Source organism: Budorcas taxicolor, chromosome 8 (genome assembly GCF_023091745.1).
Source record: "Budorcas taxicolor isolate Tak-1 chromosome 8, Takin1.1, whole genome shotgun sequence".
NCBI lineage: Eukaryota > Metazoa > Chordata > Mammalia > Artiodactyla > Bovidae > Budorcas > Budorcas taxicolor.
The window spans coordinates 26,160,307-26,177,932 of record NC_068917.1 but is presented as its reverse complement, the minus strand read 5'-3'; the positions used below and the strand labels follow the sequence as shown (position 1 = coordinate 26,177,932).

Genomic DNA, 17,626 nt, shown 5'->3' with positions numbered 1-17,626 from the left:
TAAGATCAGGGCTACAGATGTGTTCATGGACAAGAGGAGAGCAACATTTATGCATGAGAGACAAAAAGCAATAATGTGTGTAATTACACACATACATCACTCCTGAGTTAAGAAAAAGACCTTTCTCATTTGATTGATAAATATCCATTTGGATGGGCACATAGGAAGTTATTGGGAAATACACAATATTAATAGTTTAGATTGATGTCATTTTATTTGATCATATTGTAAATACATAAATGAAAATCAAAAAAGGAACTAAAAGTGTAGAGAAATGACTAGAAAATGAAAACTACCATGTTCCCTATTTAATGGCCTCACTTAGAAAGCCTGGCATCAGAGAACCTACCTCAAAGTTCCACCAGACGCCGTCTCAGTCAGCCCAGCAGCAGCCGATCTTCCCCATGGCCTTCGTGCTCTCTCTACTCATGGCCCTGGTGCTGGTCAGCTACGGCCCAGGAGGATCCCTGGGCTGTGACCTGGCCCAGAACCACATGCTGGTTGGCAGGAAGAACCTCAGGCTCCTGGGCCAAATGAGGAGAATCTCCCCTCGCTTCTGTCTGCAAGACAGAAAATACTTCGCTTTCCCCCAGGAGATGGTGGAGGGTGGCCAGCTCCAGGAGGCCCAGGCCATCTCTGTGCTCCACGAGATGCTCCAGCAGAGCTTCAACCTCTTCCACACAGAGCGAACCTCTGCTGCCTGGGACACCACCCTCCTGGAGCAGCTCCGCACAGGACTCCATCAACAGCTGGACGACCTGGACGCCTGCCTGGAGCAGGTGACAGGAAAGGAAGACTCTGCCCTGGGAAGGACGGGCCCCACCCTGGCCGTGAAGAGGTACTTCCAGGGCATCCATGTCTACCTACAAGAGAAGGAATACAGCGACTGCACCTGGGAAATCCTCAGAGTGGAGATGATGAAAGCCCTCTCGTCGTCAATCAGCTTGCAAGAAAGGTTAAGAAAGATGGGTGGAGATCTGAACTCACCTTGAAAGGACTCTCACTCACTAAGATGTCACATCAGCCTTGCACACTCACCTGTGGTCATTTCAGAAGTTTCTGATTTCTGCTTTAGCCACAAAATTTACTGAATTACTTAAGCATATATTTTGTAGTATTAAGCAAGGATGTTAAAAACTTAGCTCTAGGGTCATCAGTCCTTAAGCGATTATTTCCCTGATTTATTTATTATTTATTTATACTTGTCATATTTATATTTTCATATAAGGATATTTGCCTTCACATTGTATTAAGATTTAGGAAATATGTTCAGCTTCCATTTCATTAAATATGATTTTTTATTTATTAAATTCTTATCAAACTCTTTTAGTTTTCTTTTTGTGTGTGTGAGATCAAATTTATTCTGCTCTCTTTTAGTGGATGGCATTTCCAAACATATTTTTACTGAATGATTGAATAAACAAAAAATGAACTAATCCAGCAATGAGCATTTATGTAGAAAATCCTGTGTTTTGATGAAAGAAATCTCCACAGGTGAAGATCTCCACTGCCTCACTGGAAACATATTTGTGCAGTGGTCTCTGTGTAGAAATCCAGACACTGAGTCTGTTTATTCTTAACACCTAAATTCAATCTTCAGTATTCTAAACAAAAGTGAGTAACTGATGGTAACACTTCTCTACTCATTCATTCATTCAGTTCACGTCACATGTATTAATTGAGTATCAAAGTGGCAGATGGTGGAACTGCCTTAAGAAACACTGATAAATAAATCTCATTCAGTATCTTCTATGTTCAAACTTTCAGTCTCATAGAGAACGATACATAAAAATAATGTATTTTTTAAAAATCTCAATTATATTAAAAAATCCAAAAATAAGTAATGGAAAACTGGGTTCTCACATCAGAAGATACTTACAGTAACTTTTACAGGTAATTTTCAGGGAAAAAAAGAGGGATACCTTTGCTATGGTACTTGCTGCTGCTGCTGCTGCTGCTAAGTTGCTTCAGTCGTGTCCGACTCTTTGTGACCCCAGAGACAGCAGCCCACCCGGCTCCTCTGTCCCTGGGATTCTCCAGGCAAGACCGCTGGAGTGGGTTGCCATTTCCTTCTCCAATGCACGAAAGTGAAAAGTGAAAGTGAAATCTCTCAGTCGTACGTGAGAGGTACGTAATTGTAGAAGCCTGAATGGCTGTTGGCCAAGTGGGTCTACAATAAACAAATGCCACGGGTATAAGTGCTGATTTGAAATTCTTTACTGTATGTCTTGGAGAGGGAAATGGCAACCCACTCCAGTATTCTTGCCTGGAGAATCCCGTGGACAGAGGAGCCTGTGGGCTGCTGTCCATGGGGTCGCACAGAGTCAGACACGACTGAAGCACCTTAGCATGCATGCACGCATTGGAGAAGGAAATGGCAACCCACTCCAGTGTTCTTGCCTGGAGAATCCCAGGGACAGAGGAGCCTGGTGGGCTGCCATCTATGGGGTCGCACAGTCGGACACAACTGAAGTGACTTAGCAGCAGCAGCAGCAGCGTTGTGAGTCTGGTAATAAGGACATGGGGATGGATGTGCTCGCTTATAAATAGAATAGACAATGAGAAGAGGACCCTCGGTGTTTAAGGGTCAGGCAGAGGAGAGTCTGCGACAGGCACTGAGGCAGGGGGCAGGGCAGCGAGAAGGACACAAGGATGACCAGGGGAGAGACTACTGAAGGGAAGGCGTGTGCTTCAAAGACACAGTGGGGCCTGCAGGGTGGGTGAGGACTGAACTGTGCCAGCGGCCCTGAAACATACGCCACCAGTGACCATAGCAGGATCTGGTTTAGCAGAATTAACGGGGCAGAAACCAGATGGGAGTAAGTGAAGAGGAAGGGGGATTAAGGGTGCTGTGTACAGACAACGATTTTGCAAACTTGTTTGTGAAGCAGAGGAGAGAAATAAGGTGGAACTTTGAGGAAAGTGTAGCTTACTATCTCTGTGCATATTTTTTTATGTTTTTGCAATATGTTTTCTGAGAGTTATTTTGAAGAATGTAGGAAATGACAGAAACATGAGTATTTTAAATATTTTACTATTTTAAATCACTATTTGGCTAACATAGCAATTTCTCATTTTTGTAAATAATATCACTTTGTGGTGGACTTGTCAGAGTGGAAAGACAGAGAAGCGCATGCAGTGATGAACAAGTCATTATTTCCCTCAAGGATCATTATGCTAAATTTGTGCCTTATTCAACTCATAGTTTTAGTTCAATCATCAACATATTGCTTTTGTGACTTGACATATGATAAGCTTTTGTAGTACTGTACAGAGGATAAATGTATTTTTCAGTTTTCCTATTCTAAAATCCATACTAAAAACATAAATAGACATCTAATGGGTATCAAGGTCATGTGCAATCATAGCACTTCACACACAAAGATGTCTGCCAAATATTAAAAGATATAGTATCAAGTGACAATGTATGTTGTGCTAAAATCTAAAGGATTTTGGCACAAAGAGATTATACACTTTCATACAGCTTAATTTGGCAGGATGCTATTTTAAACCAAATGGTAAAAGTTTATAAAGCTCTACTAAAACCCTGCATAAACCCTTCTTGAAATAAAACAGCTTGTTCGGGGAATTCCCTGGTGGTCCAGTAGCTTAGACTCCGAGCTCCCAGTGCAGGGGGCCTGGTTTCATCCCTCGTCAGGGAACTAGGTCTCAGGCGAAGCTAAAGATCACACTGCAAGGATGATGGAAAACCTTGCAAGCAGTAACTAAGACCCACCACAGCCAAATAAATAAACAAAACAAAAACAAAACAGCTTACTCATAGGAGGCCTACCATGTTGCTTACAACAAATGAAACACAGTAAGTTTGAAAGTATGTTGCCCGCACGCTTAGTGGTGTTCAACTCTTGCTTGAACTCTTTGCGACCGCATGGATTTACCCACCAGGCTCCTCTGTCCATGGGATTATCCCACCCAGAATCCTGGAGTGTGTTACCATTTCCTCCTCCAGCGAATCTTCCCAATCCAGGCAAAGAACCCCTGTTTCCTGTGGCTCCTACACTGTCAGGTGGATTCTTTACCACTGAGCCACCTGGGAAGCCCTGAAAGTATGTTAATAAATGTAAATGCTTGGGATAGATATGAACTCACTTTCTGAACTTGAACATAAATGGGAAAACAGGAATTAGAAATTGGAAATGCAGGAATAACTGGATGAAAGTATCAATTATTATGGGCTATAAGCATATTTTTAAAGTTAGATTATAGACGTCCTGATTTCAACTTTGACATTTAGATATGAATATGAAAATCCAAACTAAGTGCATTCACATTTTGAGTATTTAACAAAGGAACTTTATTTTCATGGAAATACATCTGATATGCAAAAAGCAGCCACTGACTTGGCTCTAACGTATTTTGATGATTTAGGTTCTGCAGAAATTCATTTTAAGTGGTTTCAGGCAAGATGTGGGGTTTTTTGGTGGTCAGGTGGTAAAGAATCCCGCTGCAATATGGAGACCTGGGTTCAATCCCTGGGTTGGGAATATCCTCTAAAGAAGGGAATAGCATCCATTCCAGTATTCTTGCCTGGAGAATTCCGTGAGCTGAGGAGCCTGGCGAGCTACAATCCATGGTCTTGCAAAGAGTGGGACATGACCAGGCGACTAACACACACACACACACACACACACACACACACAAGCAAGATGCAACATCAGTAATTTGTAATATAAAATCAGTTTTGTGTTTGTATCTTCCCAAGTGACTCACAAATTCGATTTAGTGCAATCTTAAGCAAAATCAGAAGTGACCTTGAAAATTTATAGCAAATACTAGTCATAGGGGGATGCTGCAAAAGAAATTCCAGTGAGCTGAAGTTAATTAAAAATTCTTTAAAACCACAGAAAATGTCAAAATAGCAATTCTGAATAATGACAAGATAATTAAAGAAGCATATTTTGAAAACTGATTAGTTTCCTTTTATTAGAACGAAGAAAAAAGTATAATGAATTCTGGTTTGGGTATAAATAAAACATGTAAATTTTTAAAGGTGCTGTGAATTTGAATATTAATAATTGACAGTATATAATAATTATGCAACTATTAATAAATAATAGCTTCAATATTTAAAATTTCAACGTTAATCATTAATAGTATTTTAAATAATAGTTTCAATATTTTAAATGTTGCTGTGCATTTTAATGTTAATAATAGTTTATAATAATATATGGTTATTAATATTAATAATATTTCAATAATAGTTTCAATATTTCTCCACCAATTTAAAGCTGTAGGAAAAATAATCCATTAAAAATCATAAAAGGAAGCCTATAGAAACAAAGCTTACCTCTGCCTCGGGCTCCAGTAAGTTTGAGCCGCGCATCAGCTGTGTCCCTAAGTCATTCCACTCGCAGGACTGGGGGACCCCATTACTTGATAGATACCTGTCCAGATTGTAGATGCCTGTCCCCTTTCCCTGAATTAGTCTTTTCCCCCAGAAACAACCTTGAATCTGAAAACATACCACGACATGCTCTGATTTCAAGCCATCAATCGTAGCATCAACAGGCACGGTGTAAACCGCTCTGGCTAAAATCTCTTCCCAGGAAGGGGAGGGTGAACGCAGGAGCAGGTGCAGAAATCAAAGGCTCGGAGCGATGCCGCGGCAAAGCTGCCGTGGGCAGTCGGGCCCGAAAAGGAAATTTCCTCACGGCTCCGGCGGCCCCACGCGCTCCCTGGGCCCCGGCAGCGCCTCGCCCGAGGCCGAGGCTCCTGCCGACGGGGACTCCCGGGTTCTCCCGGTGGATCCCGCGCTAGAGTTCGCGGCGCTGAACCTGGAGGCGGGTCCCGCTGGGTGGGCGGCGCTGTCGGTGCGTTACGGCGAATTGGGGTGCGCCCTCCCGGCCGCTGGGGCGCAGCCAAACGAGCTTTGGGCTCACTTGAACCGCAGCAGCGCGTGCCATTTCTCCGTGGTCCGCTGAATCACTGAGCGGAATGGCAAAATCTGTTTGCTAATGGTGCTAGTGATACCTTGCTTCAGCTTCTCCTGGGCTCAAAGCTGTGAAAAGCAGGAAATCCTCCGTTTTGAGATGTCAGATCAATCACGCAAGCATGACAGGACCGGCTTTCATTTTCTTTTTTTTCACTACAACTAGGCAAGCCACCTGTTTCTATCATTGGATTCTCAATCTGTTCCAGATCTTAAACCTGTTCCACTCAGAAAACTACAGTATAGTTTGGAGTAAGACCTGCTTGTTAAATTATTCTCTAGCCAGTCTGGAGCTGGAGCAGAAGATGAAAATAGACAGTCTTCTAGCTTGTCCTTGCTTGGGAAAGTTGTCCCAAAAGTGCCTCCAAGGAGTCAGCAGCTATTTAGAAGAGGAGGACTATAGCTGCCTTGCCTTGGAGATTGTCCAAAGGATGAGTGAAGTGTGCTTTCCCCATTGAATAAATTTCACAGAAAATTCAGAAAATAATAAAATGATTCTCATAATTCTCTAATCAATTATGTTAATACTACTGTTTGTCAAATCCAAGCAAGCAATCTAGATTGTATTTTCTGTATCAGCTACAAAAAATCTGAAATTCAAGGCTTTATATTTAAAATCCATAGGGTTTCCAAAAAAAGAAAGTTTCAGAAATGTAAATGATTTACGCTATTTTTTTAACTTATGCTTCTTTAAATAACCTCGTTATAATAAATCATTTATCTTTTTTGTTTTTTTGGAAGGTATATGCTGTCCCTTGTGTCGACTTTAAAATTATTCATGTCCTAAAAATTGAGAGTTATGTTTTATTCAATGGGAAATTTTAGGACTTCAAGCCTGGGAGACAACATCTGAAGTCATCCTGAGAGGACTGCCCCGAGGAGGCATGGGGAAGACCCAGGTTACCTAGAAGTTTTGCAACAAAGGGCAGGTAGTCTGAACATCAAAAGATTATCCCGAACTAAAATTAGATATGCCCAGTAAAGGAATTTAGCAGTTTTCTATGTATGGAAGATGCAAGAGTCTGGGCTGACCGGAATCATTCCTTGCTCTGCACCTTGGCTGTCTGGGGCCAGTTTCTTGTGTTGACACATCCTGATCTTCTTTTCCTCAGGGCTCACTGTAGGGAGTGGCTACAGTATGAGGGCTGCTAGATGGCATGTGTTCTCCTTCCAGAGTTCCTTCAGGGCTCACAAGCTCCTGGGAAGGGCTGCAATTGCTGATTACTGTAACATCCTTGTTTACTAATATGGCAGGAAATATTCCATTTCTTACTAGAAGCTGAGATGTAACTTTTCATGGCAAACTTTCTTCATTATTTTGTTACAGACTTTGGTCTGTTAAGGTAATTAATATTAGCTGCTCAAACAGAAAAACATGAAAATAACTGCATTTTGAGCACAATAGAGGTTTATCTTCCATCCATGTTAACACCTCAGTGTAAGCATTCCTGACCAGATGGTTCTCTCCCAAACAGTGAATCAGGGACACTTCCCTACAATGCCTTTGCTATCAACAATATGTGATTTTAAATGTCTCTGTGGTGTTGGGTTTATTCCTCTCCTTGGTAAAGGGAAAAAGCCTGATGGAGTACATGGCTGTGTTTTCAAAGGCCAGACCTGTGCAAGGAAAACATGACTTCCAACCATGTTCAACTGGCCAGAATTCATTCTCATGACCATTCCTCACTGTAAAGAGACCAGGAACGGGAGTCTAATTTTGTGGCTGGTGGGAAGAAGATTCAAGCTTGCTGAAGAAGAACCCTGTTCATTTTTAAACTATGTGCACTAACGCTGTTTTTAGAAGAAAGAGCTAATTTTCTTGCTGGTGTACATTTTATCCAAGAAATTCTGACTGCAGATCTGATTCCACAAATTAAAACCAGGCAAGGCATGTGAGAATGAGAGAAGAATGCACAGGTGTTTACAACATTGTTGGCCCTGTGGTTCCCGAGGGCATAGGTTAAAGTTGAAACACACCTGCTTCTGGGTTGAGAGCATGTGTGTGCGTGTGCTTAGTCACTCGGTCATGTCCAGCTCTTAGGTGGGGTCCTTACAAATCAGTCTCTGCTGGCTCGTAGCCATGCTGATTACCCTACAGCTCTTCCTTACCATTCATTCGACCTCTCAGCAAGGCCCTGGCAGAATGCTTCTGGCCTGTTATTAATTACTTGTAAGCTGTAGGCTAAGAGCTTATCCATTCATCTCTGCTCCCCGCGCAATGTATAAGGGTAGAAGGGGTTAGTCAGGATGGACTACCTTGAGTTTCAGTCTTGACTTCATCACTTGGTAACTGTGTGGCCTCAGGCAAATTACTGAGTATTCTAAAGCTTTTTGTCTTTACTGGAAAGTGTACATAATAAAAACGATACATCTACATTATAGAAGTGTTGATGTACACTTTACAATCAGGTGAATTTTCAGTAAGATGAAAAACGAGAGTAGAAATCCGAACCCTTCAGGAGCTCTGCAGCGTTGCTGTCACCAGTGTTCCTGCTTTCGTTTTCCACAGGCTGGAGGCTTTAGGAACTGGACAAGGTAGACGGTCATTGTCGCCAGTATTCTTATCCTCAGGTTCTGTGAACTTTCGTTTCTAAAAGTCGTCTGTCTGAGCCCATCAAACAGGACTCGTAGAACCTTAGAGACAACCAGATGTGAGTAGGAAATTGTTACTGATGAGAAAATACAGACTCAGCTTCAGTGATTTTCCTTATAGCTCAAATGGTTCAAAATAGTACTCAGAATTGAATCCAGGTCTTTCTCACTTCAAATCCAGCACAATCTTGCCGCTTGATCTGCTACCCTTCTATGGTGGGAAACACAAGCAAGTCTCCTATACCGTGGACGATGTGGACAACAGCTTTCAACACAGGCATTTTGTTAATGTGACTGCAGCCTTGGAGTCCAGGTGAAGGCTGATATTATAACCGGGAAGAATTAATTTTAAATTTGCACTGGATCTGCTTCTGTGACTTTAACCCATTTTTGTTATTATAAACATCCATAATGGCCTGCCTCAGGGAGATAACCTGACCCTGCCCATCTGTGAAAGACTAACTGTAAGGAAGTAAAACGAACACATTCCCCTGCCTGGGGCTTGCCATTCTAGGGGACATTTGCAAGTGTGCAGAGTTAAAAGTCTTTTTATTCTGTTTCCTCCCGTGCATCTCTGTTCCATAAAGGAACCTGGCATCTAGGCCTAAACAAGATGTTTATTTTGAAGCACTAGCCTCCCATCTTCTCTGGCTGCCGGCTCCCCGATTTAAGTCTCCTCCTTGCCTCAACACTTCCTCCCTCGGATTCGCTGACCTGTTGTGTGGTGAGCAGAGCAAGCATGGATTCGGTAACAATATGAAATTTAGACCTACCGAAGATCCTTGACAAGGGTGTTGTCGTGCCTGATTCTTCCAGCTTAACAGCACTCATGAATGGGAGTCAGGCATGAAAAATGAAAGCCTAGTTGTGTTTCTCCCCTTGATATCACTGAGTAGGTGAAAGATTTCATCATCCTACCATCTTTCAAGCTAGAAGTATCACTGCCATGCCCCTCAGTACCCCTCAGATGCAACAGGTCACCATATCCCAGAAGACAGGTCACCACATTCCAGAAGCAGAAGTCTGCTCAAATCCTGACATGAATATGAACTCCGGGTCAGCAGAACTGTGGAAGAAAGGGCGGATTGCTCACTCTTCATACTCCTATCTTTTCCACCTCAGAGTTCTACAAAGGGACAGGAACTCAGGCTGGGCTAGGCTAAGATGTCATCTCAGGAGAGGGCTGTGGGACAACCTCTTGGGGAAGGAATGTCAACAGGTATAGGTATAGTCAGGTCCAACTTGCTTGAAAGGGGCCTGGAAACTGAGCTCCAAGAGATGGAGCTGAAACCTGGTTTTCTGTAGTCCAGAGATTTGGAATGTTTACAGGAAGGTTGTTGAATCTGGCTGGAAAAATTACATTTCTAGCCTCATCATGAGCTACTCATATCACTGTGTATTTTTTTTTTCCCACAGTGAATTTTCTTCTGGCTCTGAAAACTGTGGTGCTTGTGATCATGACATAGCTCCTGTGAGTCCACGGAGAGAAAAAAATATCCAGTGAGCATATGCTTTCAAGGAATTCTTTCTAAGAAAGAAATTATCATACTTCCCTAGTGGTACAGCGGTTAAGAATTCACCTCCCAGTGCAGGGGACATGGACTGGATCCCTGGTCTGGAAGATCCCACAGGCCCTGAGGCAGCTAAGCCTGTGTCCCATTGTTATGCCCAGAGTCCGAGTCCCCAAAACTGAGAGAATAAGACGTCCACAGCAATGCAAAAGCATAAAGGGGTTTATTACTAGCTCGAGCCAGGGCCCTGGCTACATCCAACACAGTGGAATAAGGCCAGAGCCCCGAGCTCTGAATCACATTTACTTTTATACAGACGGTTCTTTGTTCCTGTAACAGCATAGCTGATTGGTTAAACCGTATGCGCGCACGGGACTTTTAACCTTGCATCCCTATCCGGATTGGCTCAGGTCTGGCGCCGGCGGGGGGCTACGGGGATTTTTTCTGATTCATCAAGCTACACTGCCTGCGGGAGTTCCCAGTGCCTCAGCTTTCCTAGAGACTAAACCTCAGGCCTAGCCTGCCCCTTAGAGCCTGTCCTGGCTTCAGTTTGGTCCTAACACCATAACTACTGAGCCCGAGCTCTACAGCCCATGAGTCACAAGAGAAGCCACCACAGTGAGAAACTTCCTTACCACAACAAAGAATAGTACCCCTTGCTGCAACTAGATAAAGTCCAAGCACAGCAGTATGACCCAGAGCAGCCAAAATATTAATTTAAAAATTAAAAAATTGTATATTTAAAAAGAAAGAAATTAATGTGCAGAACTTGCAGGTAATTGATCATAGAGGTGGGGGAGTAAATTTGCATTGCAGAATTCAAGGATCCTTTGAGAAAGCAAAAAACAAAACCCCAATGCCTTCATCCCAAGAGTCAGTTATTACAGCTTGTCTTTACATGGTGCTAGACACAATGTAAGTCAGCGCAGGGATAACATTTACAAATAAATTGTTAATTAAATATGTGTCTCTTTTTTGGTTTAAAGTATACAAATATGCCAGTTATATGTGTAAACCTACTTTGGAGTAAGATGAATATGTGCATCCAAAAGCATACTTGTCACATTACTGGGATCACTACTATGAATAAGAATTTGTTTTGCTTTATTTCTACTTTTTTTTTTTTTGCTTTTAAATTAACAGGACATCAAAATGTTCTTTGCGTTCTAATTTCTTGCCTTCTTCCCAGCTGAAGTTCGAGAGACCAGTATAGCCAGGCTCTAAGCCAGTATTTGACTATATCCCATAGGTGGCAGTAAAACTCCAATTTCATATCTTTTGTTCAGGAATGCATTACTCACTAGTCAAGTAAGACTCCAAAGCTGAGGGCCTGGAGCACAGGCAGGAGGTTTGCCTAAATCTTCCTCTCACTGCTTTAGCTTGCTCCAGTCCAACGCTGGATAGTGGATCCCTAAAGAGAGGCCATGAAAGGCTTCCAGGAACAGATGGAGAGCATGGTGCCCTGCCCTTATGCTCTCCCTCAGACCTAACTTGATTCACCTGCTTTCTTGGTTAAAGCTCACAGGGTAGCCATCAAAAAAGAGTAGTTTATGTGACACTCTGGTAGATCTTCTAGTTGTTTCCTTAACTCTATTTGTGGCTGGATGCAGATTCAGTATGTCCTGAAAAACAGGTCAGAAGCTGTAATCATTAATGATAGCCAACAGTATCATCATCATTCAAAAAGATTTTGATTCTCAGGATGAGAACTGTCTTTAGATAAGAATACCAGACTCATTGCTATATCTTCATATGCTCCATCTTACAATGAGAATTGTTTAAGTTGATTATGGCCTTACTGACCACAGGACTCCAAAAAATTTTCCAGCCATCACATTTGAAATACATGGCATTAATTTTGCCTACTGCATTCAACTTACCATCATGACTTACTACTGCTAAGTCGCTTCAGTCGTGTCCAACTCTGTGCGACCCCATAGATGGCAGCCCACCAGGCTCCCCCGTCCCTGGGATTCTCCAGGCAAGAACACTGGAGTGGGTTGCCATTTCCTTCTCCAAAGCATGAAAGTGAAAACTGAAAGTGAAGTCATTCAGTCGTGTCCCACCCTCAGCGACACCATGGACTGCAGTCTTGCAGGCACCTCCGTCCACGAGATTTTCCAGGCACGAGTACTGGAATGGGGTGCCATTGCCTTCTCCGACCATCCTGCTAAGCACATTCAAAATTAACATGTTTTTATTTTCTTAAATAAACCGCCAATTTATTTTCACTAGTCTTTTAGAGCCTCTTGTCTGCTTGTACTTGAACATAAATTCAGGTGCATACCCATTCCCATCATGTCTCCTATGAACACTTACCCTATTGGCTAAAAGCAAGAGCCCCAATAAGAACTAGAAGGGAACAGTAAAATCGGTTAAAATTACTTTCAAAAACGTATTTATTTATTTTTGGGTGTGCCATGCAGGTTGTGGGATTTTAGCTTCATGACTAGGGACTGAACCCAGGCCCACAGCAGTGGAAGTCCTAACCACTGGACCACCAGTTCAGTTCAGTTCAGTCACTCAGTTGTGTCCAACTCTTTGCGACCCCATGAATCGCAGCACGCTAGGCCTCCCTGTCCATCACCAACTCCCAGAGTTCACTCAAACTCCTGTCCATCGCGTCAGTGATGCCATCCAGCCGTCTCATCCTCTGTCGTCCCCTTCTCCTCCTGCCCCCAAGCCCTCCCAGCATCAGAGTCTTTTCCAATGAGTCAACTCTTCGCATCAGGTAGACAAAGTATTGGAGTTTCAGCTTCAACATCAGTCCTTCCAATGAACACGCAGGACTGATCTCCTTTAGGATGGACTGGTTGGATCTCCTTGAGGACATGGGACTCTCAAGAGTCTTCTCCAACACCACAGTTCAAAAGCATCAATTCTTCAGCACTCAGCTTTCTTCACAGTCCAACTCTCACATCCATACATGACCATGGGAAAAACCATAGCCTTGACTAGACGGAGCTTTCTTGACAAAGTAATGTCTCTGCTTTTGAATATGCTATCTAGGTTGGTCATAACTTTCCTTCCAAGGAGTAAGCATCTTTTAATTTCATGGCTGCAGTCACCATCTGCAGTGATTTTGGACCACCAGGGAACTCCCCCAATAGGTTAATTTTTGCAGTATTAATTTTGCAATTTTTCATTCAAAACACAAAAGAAACTCTAAATTGCTTTCAAAAGTATACTGGGTTTAAATCAATGGCAATGGAGAATTGAAAGGAGTATGGCAAGTGTCAAAAAAAATATGTAAAAGGGCTTCCCTGGTGGTCCAGTGGTTAAGAATCTGCCTTGTAATGCAGGGGACACCGGTTTGATCCCTGGTCCAAGAAGATCTCACATGCCTCAGAGCCACTAGGCGCGTAAGTCACAACTACTGAGCCTGTGCTCTAGAGTCTGGGAGTCGCAACTACTCAGCCCATGAGCCGCAACTACTGAAGCCTGTGCACCTGCAGCCCCTGCTCCTCAATTAGAGAAGCTGCTGCAATGAGAAGCCCAAGCACCACAACTAGAGAAAGCCCGCACAGCAACAGAGACCCAGCACAGCCAGATAAATACTAAAACAAATTAATTCAGTAGCTTTAAGAATACGTAAAAGTAATATTAACAGTAAAGCAGAAATCAATGCACTTAAGACCCAGATATACAGCACTCAAGATAATAAATACAAGCTACTTATGAATGAAAACATCTGTTGATTGCTTTAAACATAAACCCCACTATTACCTTGAAGAGGAAGAAAAGCCGAAATTCAAATAATACTAAATACTTATTAATACTAAAACTACAACAACAAAAAAGATGGGCAAATACAGAGCAAGAAAATATAATGAAGGATGTAATTAGAGGTGGCAATGTTAACGTCAATGAGATCTTGATAAATAATTAATATCAATATTAATGTCATTAACATCCAGGACAATTCAATTAAAACATGTTACATTTGAGAAACAAGGTCAATATACATGGAAATGCAATTGGATCTATAATTAAATTTTAAAAGCATGGAACTAAATTTCAAATATTATAGGAGATTTAGTGGGGAAAATGCAGCAATATGTAGTAATGCAAACAGAAACATGGTAGCACTGAAATTTAGTCCAGTGCAGTACGTTGGTAAAAAAATACAGAAAAATAATAGAGAAAAGAAGGCCTGAAATATGATGTAAAAGACTATAAACCAGAGGTTTATATACAGGGCCACTATCACCTAGACTAGGAAATACAACTTCTATCAAACATTTATAAATCACCCATGAAAGTTATCATATATTAGACTACCCAGAAAATACCTATAATTCCTCCAGAGCAAACATATTATAAGTTGCATGCTCACATCAGAATGCCTGCAATTAATATTAAAATAGGTGGCGCTAGTGGTAAAGAGTCAGACACCACTGAAGCTACTTAGCAGCAGCAGTAGCAGTGGTAAAGAACCTGCCTACCAATGCAGATAGACATAAAAGACCTGGATTCCATCCCTAGGTCGGGAAGATCCCCTGGAGGAGGGCACAGCAACCCACTCCTGTATTCTTGCCTGGAGAATCCCTTGGAAAAAGGAGACTGGCGGTCCATCAGGTCACAATGAGTCAAACACAATGGAAGCAACTTAGCACAAAAGCAATCATTTAGAGATTTTAAATCATCCTGATAAATTATGGTCAAGTCAGAATTAAAAAATGAAATGAGAAATTTAGTAAGTAATGGAAATTCAATCACTATTCTTCAAATTTGCGGACGCAAAGTTGCAAATTCACAGCCTTGAGTGTGTGCATGCTAAGTTTCTTCAGCTGTGTCTGACTCTTTTGCGATCCCATGGACTATAGCCTGCCAGTCTAGCTAGTCCTTGACACTAGCACCATCTGGGAAGCCCAAATTGGCAGCTTTAGGAAACATGAATTGAAAATAGATTGGCCTCACTCATTAAAGGGCTTCCCAGGTGACTCATTAGTAAAGAACTAGCCTGACAATACAGGAGATACAGGACATGCCAGTTCCATCCCTGGGTCGGGAAAATCCCCTGGAGGAGGAAATGGCAACCCATTTTAGTATTCTTGCCTGGACAATTCCACGGACAGAGGAGCCTGGCAAAATACAGTCCATGGGGTTGCAAAGAGTAGGACACTACTGAGCAACTGAGCAGACATGCACACACTCGTTCAAGTCAGTAAGACAATTCAAAAAACAGTAAAAGAAATAGGAAAAGGTAACATTCATTAAACGTTCCCTCTGCACCTGGGACTGTGCTAAACACTTTACAGGAAGTATTTCTATCTTCTGAACGACCCTCCCAAGCCATTAAACAATAACTGGTTCTCTTTAGCATGTGCTTTGATACCCTCATTTACTGAGTACCTACTATGTGCAAGAACAACAGACCATAGGTGCTATGAAGTAGCAGAAATGTGATTCAATTACAGCCAGAACTTTCCCAAATCTATACACATTCCAGTGTGACAGAATTCAAAATCAGATTAATAAACTAATTCATCATGATTAAAAGCAAGAGAGTTCCAGAAAAACACCTATTTCTGCTTTATTGACTATGCCAAAGCCTTTGACTGTGTGGACACAATAAACTGGAAAATCTGAAAGAGATGGGAATACCAGACCACCTGACCTGCCTCCTGAGAAATCTGTATGCAGGTCAGGAAGCAACAGTTAGAACTGGACATGGAACAACAGACTGGTTCCAAATAGGAAAAGGAGTACATCTAGGCTGTATATTGTCACCCTGCTTATTTAACTTCTATGCAGAGTACATCATGAGAAACACTGGGCTGGAAGAAGCACAAGCTGGAATCAAGATTGCCAGGAGAAATATCAAAAACCTCAGATATGCAGATGACATCACCCTTATGGAAGAAAATGAAGAACTAAAGAGCCTCTTGATGAAAGTGAAAGAGGAGAGTGAAAAAGTTGGCTTAAAGCTCAACATTCAGAAAAAGAAGATCATGGCATCCAGTCCCATCACTTCATGGGAAATAGATGGGGAAAAGGTGGAAGCAGTGTCAGGCTTTATTTTTTGGGGGCTGCAAAATCACTGCAGATGGTGACTGCAGCCATGAAATTAAAAGACGCTTACTGCTTGGAAGGAAAGTTATGACCTACCTAGATAGCATATTCAAAAGCAGAGATATTACTTTGCCAACAAAGGTCCGTCTAGTCAAGGCTATGGTTTTTCCAGTAGTCATGTATGGGTGTGAGAGTTGGACTGTGAAGAAAGCTGAGCACCGAAGAATTGATGCTTTTGACCTGTGGTGTTGGAGAAGACCCTTGAGAGTCCCTTGGACTGCAAGGAGATCCAACCACTCCATCCTAAAGGAGACCAATCTTGGGTGTTCATTGGAGGACTGATGCTGAGGCTGAAACTCCAATACTTTGGCCACCTCTTGCGAAGAATTGACTCATTGGAAAAGACCCTGATGCTGGGAGGGATTGGGGGCAGGAGGAGAAGGGGATGACAGAGGATGAGATGGCTGGATGGCATCACCAACTCGATGCACATGAGTTTGGGTGAACTCCGGGAGTTGATGATGGACAGGGAGGCCTGGCGAGCTGGGATTCATGGGGTCACAAAGAGTCAGACACGACTGAGTGACTGATCTGAACTAATCTGGATCTTACTTCTGGATAAGATCAACTTTGAAGGAAACTTTGCTAGGCTTCTTTTAAAAGGTCTTCTTTCTCCTGCCTCTAGATACCCTCTTGGAAGAGCTAATTAGGCATGAAAGATACCTGAGTTTATATGCATGGTTCTCGCCTTTGGCTCTGCTGCAGAAATTTATAATTTGTCAAATTTGGTTTCATTTGCCCTCTTCAATTGAGAAAATTTCTGAGCACTTACTCTGTGCCAATCATTCTGCTGAACTCAGGCTATATCAAGATGATTAAACCTCCAATGTTACCCTCAAGAAGAGTAAAGTGTAGCCACCACTCCTGTCCAGGTGTTCAAGTGGTTAGAATGACTTGCTGCTTTTTGGGCACCTCTTTGTCTTAGCCAGTACCCTTGTCCTAGCTGTGTCCATGCAATGGTTGTTGCTGTCTTTCAGTCACTGAGTCGTGTCCGACTCCTTGGGATCCCATGGACTGCAGTCTGCCAGGCTCCTCTGTCCACAGGCCTCTCCCAGCAACAGTACTGGAGTGGATTGTCATTTCCTTCTCCAGGGATCTTTCAAATGGTTAAGCAGCCATTTTTTTATGTGCTACATTTATATAATTTTCATATTGTTACCTCTTGCTTGGCATTTGTAGTTTCAATTTGTAAAAGTGGTCCTAAGGACCCTGCAATCTTTTCTATTTCCACTTTGAGGTTTGTTGACAAAAAAAGGGAAGAGAAAATGTAAGTGAAAAGAAGAGGTAGTATATTTCCTCTGTGATTTTTCAAGATATCAGATCTTTCCTCCTTCATTGAACATTCCTGGAAAGTAAAATTAAGTTGTGATCAAATTGCCAACATCCGATGGATCATGGAAAAAGCAAGAGAGTTCCAGAAGGACATCTATTTCTGCTTTCTTGACTATGTCAAAGCCAAGTGGTGACTGTGTGGATCACAATAAACTGTGGAAAATTC

The 17,626-nt window shown here is 42.3% G+C and overlaps 1 protein-coding gene across 1 annotated transcript; it reads left to right on the top strand.

The window, feature by feature from the left end:
* Positions 1-311: 311 nt before the first annotated feature.
* On the top strand, positions 312-992 carry LOC128052288 (interferon omega-1-like). The gene has a single exon (XM_052644795.1). The coding sequence runs from the start codon at positions 312-314 to the stop codon at positions 990-992; it is 681 nt and encodes a 226-aa protein (XP_052500755.1).
* The last annotated feature ends 16,634 nt before the right edge of the window (positions 993-17,626 follow it).

What these genes read in the sequence shown, in the direction of transcription:
- LOC128052288 (XM_052644795.1), top strand. Translation starts at nt 312, where the DNA reads ATGGCCTCACTTAGAAAGCCTGGCATCAGAGAACCTACCTCAAAGTTC.